A 10,850-nucleotide genomic window follows, 5' to 3' on the forward strand; every position below is an offset into this window, starting at 1 on the left:
GTGTAATGTGTAATGCTGTAATGTGTAATAGTGTAATGTGTGATGGTGTAATGTGTGATGGTGTAATTTGCAACGTAACAAAGCTGTTTAAAAAGTTACATTTATGTAAATATGGAGCGACTCGGTGCACCAATGGGAGTGAAGATAGTAGAGGTCACGTGATCATTGACAAAGAGCAACACTGCTTCTCCTTCATCTTAGATCGCATGATGCTGATAAACGCTGCTGAATTTTTACACACAAACACCAAATCTCCTCCAGTTTACAGCAAGAAAACTGACCTGCATTGCTAGCTGCACCACACACTGATAAACGTTATCACTATGGCAACCAGGCGTAGGAACGGCAGCACAGCGACTGGAGCCTTAGAGATAAAATCGCTGTATGTGTGAACAAAGCTGAAGTTTTCAGGACAGAGGAGCTTCTGAGTTTACGTTATCATGATAAGCTGTGCGACAGAGAGAGACACCAGGGAAGAGTGAGCGAGAAAAAGAAAGAGAGAGAGAAAGAGTTCGTAGCAAGTTTATAACATGCAACTAACCTTGTAGATTAAATGGAAAACATAATCTTACAAGTAAATATTATCATTGTTAATATTCAAAAAATCAATGTTAAATCACTGTGGATTTTACTTCACTGTGTGTGGTGCTGTGAATGAATAAACAAATAAACAAACAAACAAATAAATATATGAATCAATCAATCAATCAATCAATCAACAAACAAACAAACAAACAAACAAACAAACAAACAAATAAATAAATAAATAAATAAATAAATAAATAAATGGGTAATGTAGTAAAGCAATGTTAGTGTTAACAGCATGCGTATATTTTCCTCCTTCATCACTGTTTGTTTGTTTGTTTATTTATTTATTTATTTATTTATTAAAGCATGACACATCATGTATTTTATGTTATAGCTACATTTAATGTCTACACAAAGAGTTGTAACATTTTTATCAATATAGTGACTGAAATCGTTCCTCGTCCCTGCAGGATGTCGTGATTGCACGAAGGCAGAATTGAACCCAAAATCAAATAAACGCTGCGATATTCTAAAGATGTGATTTTCTGCAGATTTCGTGTCATGTCACGACACACGTTCAGCCGGATCCCGGTTCTGCTCACGTGTGTGTGGTGTATGAGCTCTAAAGAGAAAGACCTTACACATGTGTCTCACTGGGAGGAAGTTAAAAGAAGAATTATGTGCTTATGAATTCAGTCAGTAGTGAAGTCATTTTGATAAAAAGGGAAAAAAAAGAAAAGCTTTCTTTTATCTCAACAATCAAGAAACTGTAAAGTGTAAAAAGTTTAAAACACTGATACTGGAGACTCCTTCCATAACTAGTTTTCTCAGAGGCCAGAAAAAGTTCATTCCTCTTGTTTTTATTGTGTCCATGTTGAAGATGTTGATGATTGAATGTCTTCCTCACGTCTCACTCCACAGTGGTGTTAATACTGTATGAAGCTCATATGAAAGCAGACACAGGACACACAAGAATTTGTCAAGTTTCAGAAAGATTTCTGTTTTTATCTACAATCCTAGATTCATATAAATATAGTGATATAGTCATAGTTATTTTTTATCTTCATATTAAATGTTGATATCAACCCCATTTCTGCTCTCTGAGATGCTCAGAGTGTTTGTTCATCTAAAAAGCAGCTCAAATTTATCTTCAACACTAAAATTCAGTGTAAGATCATCAACAGAGGGACAAAACACACGTCTAAAACACAAGGAAAGAATAACAGAGTCCTGATTTATTTTAGATCAGACTCACAGTGTCACGGTCAGCGCACCTGCCCTGCCTTCCAACCGGCAGCTGAGAGAAGCATCTCCGGAATACTAGCCGTTTCCGGACTGCAGTTCCCACAAGCCCCTCGCTGGGGCTAATTACACCCACGCTATATAAACTGAACTTGAACTTTCCCCCAGTGCGAAGTCTTGATTTGCATTGCAATCATTCTGAGCATTTTCTTGTGTTTCTTGTATTCCATTTTTTTGACCTTGTTTCTGTATTCTCGTTCCTGATTGTTTGCAGCCTGCCCCGACCTGTTTGCCTGTCATTTCGTGTCTGATTTTGCCTGCCCTTCGACATTGTGTCTACCGTTGCCGACCCTGCCTGTCTGTTACGATTACGACTCCTTGTTACAGGAGACTTCGCCATCGAGCAATCCAGCAGCTGTCTTCCAGCTCGCCACGCAGCTCTCCAGAGAACTTGCCGAGGCATTGCAAAACCTGCGAGGGATGACCGCGCCACCGAGCCTTGCACCACCGACTACACCTCCCCAAGCTGCCCCGTATGCTGTCTCCACCGTCGCCAGCCCCCGACTCGCGTTCCCGGAAAAATTCAGCAGAGATCCCGGGAAGTGCAAGGGATTTCTAATGCAGTGCTTGCTCTTTGTAGCACTGCAACCGACGCTGTACCCAACTGAATCCAGCCGCATCGCGTTTGTATGCACGCTCCTCACCAGTAAAGCGCTGGAATGGGCCACCGCGGTTTGGGGAGTTGACGGCTCCGCATTCCCCACATTCGAGCACTTCCTCACCCAGTTTCAAGCCGTATTTGACCACTCCGCGACCGGGGAGAGCAAATTCAAGTACAAGTCGAGATACGGGGGGAGAAGCTTAGCCTGGCTGCTCTCATTGATTGTGGTGCAGCCGGGAACTTTATGTCAGGGGAATATACCGGTAACCCCATGTGTCTTTCCCCTGTCAGTGGAGGCAATAGACGGCCGCCCTCTCAGAGAAGGATGCATCACGCGCGTCACAGAGTACCTCTGACTTCACGTGGGCCCTCACCATCACGAGCTCAACCAGTTTCACGTTATCCACTCCCCCCGTCACACACTCATTCTGGGACTACCATGTCTCCAACTCCATAACCCCGTCATCTCCTGGTCCGATCTGCACATCTCGAGCTGGGACAAGGCGTGCACTCAACACCTGCGGCCCACGGAGAAGTCACTTCCGTCAGAATACCAAGACCTCGCGGAAGCCTTCAGCAAAGCCAGAGCCACCGAACTGCCACCGCACCGACCCTACGATTGCGCCATCGAACTCCTGCCCGGCGACATGCCGCCTCGAGGAAGAATCTTCCCACTATCCCAGCCAGAGGCAGCGGCCATGAACAAGTACATCGAAGAGTCTTCACCAATCTGGACCTGCGCAGTGCCTACAACCTCATCCGAATCAGGGAAGGGGATGAGTGGAAGACCACCTTCTCGACACAGTCTGGACACTACGAATACTTAGTCATGCCATTCGGCCTTTCGAACAGTCCAGCAGTGTTTCAGTCGTTTATCAATGACGTATTCCGTGACATGCTGGACCGCTGGGTGATCGTCTACATCGACGACATCCTAATATACTCTGAGACCATGGAAGAGTTAGGGTTAGTTCCAACACGTTCGGGCCACGTGTTAAAGCGCCTGATCCAACACCGGCTCTACGCCAAGGCGGAGAAATGTGAATTCCATGAGACTTCGACAGCCTTTCTAGGCTACATCATTTCGGCTGAGGGAGTGGCCATGAATGACTCCAAAGTGCGGGCCGTATTGCAATGGCCACAACTGCAGGACCTCAAGGAGCTGCAGCGCTTTCTGGGATTCGCCAACTTCTACCGCCGCTTCATCCACGGATTCAGCACGATTTCAGCGCCCCTAACGTCCATGACGAAGAGGACACCCACGCGCCTTAGCTGGTCACCAGAAGTGGCCAACTGGAGGGCGCCCAGCACCCCTTTACGGTCCTGACCGACCATAGGAACCTTGAGTATCTCCGCGCCGCCAGACACATGAATCCGCGCCAGGCTCTGTGGGCCATGTTCTTCACCCGTTTCCAATTCACCGTTACCTACAGACCAGGAACCAAGAATGCCAAGGCCGACGCTCTGTCCCGTATGTTCCGTAAGGTCAGCCCGGACGCACCCACCGAGCCCATCATTCCTGAAACCCGCATCCTCGCGCCCATTCAGTGGAATATAATGACTTAGATCTCCGAAACCAACGCACGAACGCCGCCTCCCACGGACTGCCCCCGTCGAAAACCTATGTGCCCGAGAACCTGCGCGTGGCCCTCTTGGAGCTGCTGCACGCCAATCCCAGCTCCGGCCACCCCGGCATCACGGGAACCATTCACTTAGCCCAAAACCAGTTCTGGTGGCCGTCCCTGACCGCGGATGCGCGAGAATTCATCCGAAGCTGCGCGGTGTGCAACACATCCAAAGCCTCTCATCAGCTCCCCGCAGGCTTACTACTACCACTGCCGACACCACAACGGCCCTGGTCACACACCGCGCTCAACTTTATTACCGATCTCCCCCGGTCGAACGGCTGCACGGTTATACTCACCATCATAGACCGATTCTCTAAAGCCTGCCGCCTGGTGCCCCTGCCGAAGCTCCCCACGGCGTTCGAGACTGCCGAAGCCCTGTGCACTCACGTGTTTTGCTTCTACGGCCTGCCCGAGGATATCGTCTCTGATCGAGGACCCCAGTTCACGTCACACGTCTGGTTGGCCTTCTTCAAAAGGCTGAACGTCAATGTCAGCCTCACCGCGAGGTATCACCCTCAGGCCAATGGGCAGACGGAGTGGTTGAACCAGGAACTCATCCGCTTCCTCCGCTCGTACTGTCAGAGCAACCAAGCCGAATGGAGCAGATATTTAATGTCGGCAGAATACGCGCAAAACTCACCCATCAAACCCGCCACCGGCCTCACTCCGTTCCAGTGCGTCCTGGGCTTCCAACCTCCCATGTTTCTATATAAACTGAACTTGAACTTTCCCACAGTGTGAAGTCTCGATTTGCGTTGCAATCATACTGAGCGTTTTCTTGTGTTTCTTGTATTCGGTTTTTTTGACCTTGTTTCTGTATTCTCGTTCCTGATTGTTTGCCGCCTGCCCCGACCTGTTTGCCTGTCATTTCATGTCTAATTTTGCCTGCCCTTCGACATTGTGTCTACCATTGCCAACCCTGCCTGTCTGTTACGATTATCAATAAAAACGCTGCACATGGACCACCAGCCTTACAACTCCTCGTTACACACAGACACAGCATCAGACGTTTGTTTCTACTGATCAAGACCATCCTCATTCCTCCAGCAGAACAGGACAGTGTACTGGGAGAATTACAAGCCTTTTATTCCGTTTATGAGAACAGAAACAATAACATCATATACAGAATATCAGTCATATATATCAGTCATTTACAGTATATCAGTCATATATATCAGTCATATATATCAGCCATATATATCAGTCATATACAGTATATCAGTCATATATATCAGCCATATATATCAGTCATATACATTATATCAGTCATATATATCAGTCATTTATATCAGTCATGTAATTATTTTATATATGAGAGATATGAAATTGTGTTTTTTTTCATTCAGTGAAGAGTAAATGTATTTATTTCCCTGTAACCTTTAGATAATTGATCTTCACCCATAACACTGGTGTCTAGAGGCTTTAAATCACATAGACACATCTTAATAAGTGTGTGTTTATAATAAGTGAGTTTTAAATTATTTCTGAAATGGTGCACTTTACCTCACACACACACACACACACACACACACACACACACACACACACACATGCATACACACACATGCATACACAAGCATACACACAAACACACACACACACATACACACACACACACACACACACACATGCATACACAAGCATACACACACACACATGCATACACAAGCATACACACACACACGTGCATACACACGCACACACACACACATACACACACACACACACACATACACACACACACGAGGGGGAGGTCTTCATGATAAGACAGAATCCATTTCAGCGCTTCGTTGATTTAAATATCAATGTGCTCTGATTGTAAATGGTAAAAGTGAGAATTTGCATCTGCAGCTCGGGGAGGATTAATGGCCCATGACGCCGCTTTTGTTCTAAAATGTCAGTGCGGTGGCGCAGTGTGCTGATGTTTCCTGAGTTCTGAATGTGTCTTCACTCGCTCGTGCAGGCCTTTTCTTTTTCTTTTCCTTTCTCTCTCGGTGTGTCACAGATAACTGCTTATTCCTGTCTGATCAACACATGAATCATTGATGACGGAGATGCAGCAGAGGAAGTGCTTCACAAATCCTTCATCCTGATTCCCACCACCAGAAACTGACCACCAGCTCTGAGGAAGTTTCTTTCTTTCTTTCTTTCTTTCTTTCTTTCTTTCTTTCTTTCTTTCTTTCTTTCTTTCTTTCTTTTGTTCTTTCTTTCTTTCTTTTTGAGTCAGATACAGTACCTGCTCTGATTACTTAGAAAGAGGAGCTTATATGTGAAATATATTTCAAAAAGTTTCAATTATTTTCAAAAGTTTCAGTTAAAAACAGGGATGTAGTAGCATGGATAAGGGCATCTGCTAAATGATGTAAATGCAATTAGCCAATTAAACCACCCCCAGTTCTCCCTCCTGCCCAACACTGACACACTGCCCATCCTGCTGGGGGAAATGAAGAAGAGCTGCATTTTAGAGAGAGAGAGAGAGAGAGAGAGAGAGAGAGGCACACAGAAAGGGAGAGAGAGGGAGAGAGACACGGAGAGAGAGAGAGAGAGAGAGAGAGAGAGAGGCACACAGAAAGAGAGAGAGAGAGGAGGAGAGAGAGAGACGTGACATTGTGCCTTACTTTAAAAGCACTTACTTTTCTCTGGTCTCCTTGCAGAAGTTCATTTCGAGATGAATTAATGCTCATGTTTTCTGCACAGTGTGTTTCATCTTCATCATCACATCAAACAGGTTATTTTTGACCCTACAGTAAGCGGCTGTGTTACAACAGAAATGAGTTTATAATGTTTGCTCTCAACGCAGACGCAGTACTGATGTCAAGTCACGTGACCCAAGACGTGTCTGAGTTTACAAAATGTACATGAATAAAATAAATAGAGTTATTTTTGTATATACACACGAGCAGCATTGAGCTAAATGAATTCTGGATCCTGATTGGTCAGTAAAAGTCTGAACAGGTATTTCTTTAAAGGTGGGGTCTCCGATGTTTGAGAAATGTTTCAGAAAACTGAGTCAGGACGACAAGCAAAACAAAAACAAAACTAACGTGTAGCCAATGAGCAGAAAGGGGCGGGTCTTGTCAGTATGGGCAGAGAGTGTTCAGTGCGCATGTGTGACATTAGCAGAAAGCGGTTTTAACATTGACATGGAGGATAAAAACAAAGAAAGAAAGAGAAGAAAGACTTACTTACGACGATAAGGTAAGAAGTAGGACGTGTTAATATAGGATCAGCTTTCCAGCGCTGGAGAGAACTGAAGGAGCAGGAAGTTGGTCACATATTCACAGATTGGAGTTTCCCGAGTCAATAACTCCTGAGCTAAACACTGTTTCTTTCCATTAGTTATCTGGGTTACGTATGTATGTGTGGGTGGAGCTATCAATACAGGGGTGGGACCCATTTGGGTTAGGGGCGTGTTTGTTTTGGTGATTTCAAATGTCAACATTTGCTATCTAACAACGGAGACCCCACCTTTAACTACCGGAAATAAGGTCTGATAAAATATTTAATACTATGTGCTGGTGCAGGAAAACAATCAACATCTGAGAAGAAGATGTTCTGAGTCGTTCTGCGCTTTTATTTTTAGCCAGGAATTTTGTACACATCCTCCATCCATGGAAGGCAACAAATATCTGAATCCTTATTTATTTATTTATTTATTTTTTGATCCGTCTCCATGACAACAAACCCTAGTACATCGGTGTTCACTAACCACAGTTTCCTCTCGACATTTATCCCTCGTCACTGAGAGAGAAAGAAGGAATGACACAAAATACAAGCACTTTATGACGACCACCATAAATGACCATGTGACCACGTGACCACGTGACCACACCCTGCTCTCCTTCAGCTGCTTTTTGCATGGGGAAGAAACTTCTCTTGTGTCCTTCATGCATTAAAAAAACTTAAACAGAAACCAGGTGAAGGAGAGTAGAGCAAACAAACATCATGCAACTCCTGTCCACTTCCTCCTCATCCTCCTCGTCCTCCTGGATCCGTGTTTCCAGATGATCCGGGTGTATAATCGCGTCTGCTCTCGTGCTCTTCTCACGTCTCCTGGTTAACGTGCAGTAAACGTGTGATGAGGCTCCACACGAACACGTCAGCAGCAGCTGGATCTTTAACCATCACTGGATTTTCTCAGCCACTGGAAGAAGCTCTCACTGTAAAGCTTGTGCCATTTCACGTTGGCCTGCACCACCTCCAGCGCTCGGGAGAACGCAGACTCAGAAGCTCCAGCAGGACTCGTCTGGATGAAGGACTTCAGCTGAGGAAACAAAAAAACGAGAAAAGTCTCAGATCATTTCAGTTGAACATCATCATCATCATCCAAGTGTAGCAGGAGGAAAAATACACAACGTCCTCAACCAGCTTCAATTTCCTAATGTGTTTGCTGTGTCTGTCAGGGTGTGTTTGTGTGGGAGGTGTGTTTGTGTGTATGAGTGTAGTTACGTGTGTGCACGTGTGTGTATCCGTATGTCTGTATGTGTGTTTGTGTGCTTGTGAGTGCGTGTGTGTATGTGTTTGTGTGTGCGTGTTTTTGTGTGTGTGAGTGTGTGTTTGTGTGTGCATGTGTGTTCGTGTATGTGTGTATGTGTTTTTGTGTGTGATAGTGTGTGTTAGTGTGTGTGAGTGTGTGTGTGTTTGTGTGTGTGTAGTGTTTGTGTATGTGAGCCATATCCAGACGTCCACTCGCGCGTGCGTGTGTGTGTGTGAGTTCCATCCTCACCTCATCCAGTTCTCGCTGTGTGTTGAGGAACTCTGTCACTCCACTGATTAACTTGGAGTTTAGAAACAAAGCCTCACCGAACCTGCACAGGAGGAGAGTCAGTCACAATATACACACACACACACACACTCACACACACACACACACACACACACACACGCACACACACACACACACACCTGGAGTTCAGCTCGTTCCACTTCTCCCTGAAATATCTCCAGGCTAAGTGACGTGCGTGTGGGTTTCGTCCGACGTGGATGATGACGTCGATCACGTCTTGATCAGGCACCAGGTCCGAGTTTAGAGACGCGTTCAGCAGTCTGGAGAAAACAAGCAGCCGATTTTACACTCGCTAGAATTCAGGGGTTTGTTCACACACTCGCTCTGATGGAACGTGTCGCTAACAACACTAACTCTGTTCAAATGAGTCTTTCAGCTGTTCAGCTGTTCTTCTCCTTCCTGTGACACGTTCTAGCTGGATCTGCTCACACACACACACACACACACACACACACACACTATTCTCTTTCATTAACCTGTACACAATACATTTCTTCCAGCTGTCCTTCTAGCTGTGTGACGCTCAGAACAAGGTGCCATCACAGTGCAGCTGCTTCTGCATCTATCCTCTGTTTATTAGCTTTAAGGCTTATGCTAATTGCTAACGCTGCTCTCGCTCATCTCTTCCGTTTATAGACGTGTGATGCAGTCAGATTATTAATGTTACACTCATAGGAATCGTTTCTCCTTCATTTACACTGCAGATTTGTTTTTGGTGAAAGAAACTCGCTAACGCTCTGAAGACTAGAAAAGACGCTTGTTAATATTCCGTGTAGCTTCTCGCTAATCCTGATCTGAGCTGTTTTTGTCTTTTATTAACATTCTGTGTGTGAAATCTGAAGTCGGGGAAAAAGACGCGAGGTGGTGATGAGGCGTGAGAATAGAGATAAGAACCTGTGGAGTAGGAAGGTGTTGTCGCTGCAGGTCAGGGCCTCCAGCAGGACCTTCTTCTCTGAGATGGCGGTGGAGGAGCAAAACTTCATCCACATGAACTCCCACACGTCCTCGTCCATCAGAGACACGCCCGTACAGTACACCACGTCCCGTAGGCTGGGGGGAATCCTGCAGGGGGCGGGGCTTAAGTTACTACATCGACACCACACCACCATTTATCTGAGGTTTCCTTCTGATGTGTTACTGTTTCTATAGCAACAGCACATTCAGAGCGACATGCAGAGTTTTATTCCTTACTCATGCTAATGCTAACACTATCTGCTGTGGTATTTAAACTGTTAGCCTTTAGCATGCAGACTGAAGGATCTGATTGCAAGCTGAGGGACAAGCAAGTGAAAGAAAATGGAGAACGTGTCAAAACAAATCAGTGCAATCGCTCTGTAATCACACAGGAACACGACCACGTCTGCAGCTCTGGGCAGAGAAAAAGGAGGACGTGGAGAAGGAAGTGGAGAGATGAGAGGATGAGGGAGGAAGTGGACGAGGAAGTAGTGTAGAGATGAGAGGATGAGGGTTAATGTGGAAGAAGTGGAGAAGGGATAAGAGGATGAGGGAAGAAGTATGGTGGAGGAAGAGGAGGAGAGATGGCAGGATAAGGGAGGAAGTGGAGGAGAGATGAGAGGATGAGTGAAAAAGTGGATGAGGAAGTAGAGGAGAGTTGAGAGGATGAGGGAAGAAGTGGACGAGAGATGGGAGGATGAGGGAGGAAGTGAAGGAGGAAGTGGAGGAGAGATGAGTTTATGAAATAGAATGTAGAGGAGAGATGAGCGTATGAGGGAGGAAGTGAAGGAGAGATGAAGAGCGAGGATGTGAAGGATGAATTAGATGATGGATGTAGTGCAAAAGGAAGTGAAGGAGAAAATAAAGGAGGTGCAGAAGAGGAAGTAAAAAAGAGGAAATGTGGCAGAGGAAATAGAAAACGGAATGAAGTAAAGGAAAGGAAGTAAAGGAAGTGGAAAAGAAGAAGTGCAGTAGAGGAAGTGTAGAATATGTGGTGATGTATCTGGAAGTTCAGATCTGCTCCATGTTCCTGCAGCTCTTCAGCTCCATG

The 10,850-nt window shown here is 45.5% G+C and overlaps 1 protein-coding gene across 2 annotated transcripts in view; it reads right to left on the reverse strand.

The window, feature by feature from the left end:
• Positions 1-7,739: 7,739 nt before the first annotated feature.
• Positions 7,740-10,850, reverse strand: part of LOC132859356 (thyrotropin-releasing hormone-degrading ectoenzyme-like) — a 44,497-nt gene continuing 41,386 nt past the window's right edge. The window contains exons 17-20 of one of the 2 annotated variants that reach the window (XM_060890082.1): positions 9,740-9,907; positions 8,965-9,105; positions 8,786-8,867; positions 7,740-8,323 (exon numbers count right to left, since the gene is read on the reverse strand). In XM_060890082.1, the coding sequence (XP_060746065.1) occupies positions 8,177-8,323; positions 8,786-8,867; positions 8,965-9,105; positions 9,740-9,907 (538 nt within the window). In that variant the 3' untranslated portion in view covers positions 7,740-8,176. The remainder of the gene's footprint in view (positions 8,324-8,785; positions 8,868-8,964; positions 9,106-9,739; positions 9,908-10,850) is intronic. The other variant, XM_060890083.1, reaches the window with a different exon arrangement.

This window comes from Tachysurus vachellii, chromosome 16 (genome assembly GCF_030014155.1).
Source record: "Tachysurus vachellii isolate PV-2020 chromosome 16, HZAU_Pvac_v1, whole genome shotgun sequence".
Classification (NCBI taxonomy): domain Eukaryota; kingdom Metazoa; phylum Chordata; class Actinopteri; order Siluriformes; family Bagridae; genus Tachysurus; species Tachysurus vachellii.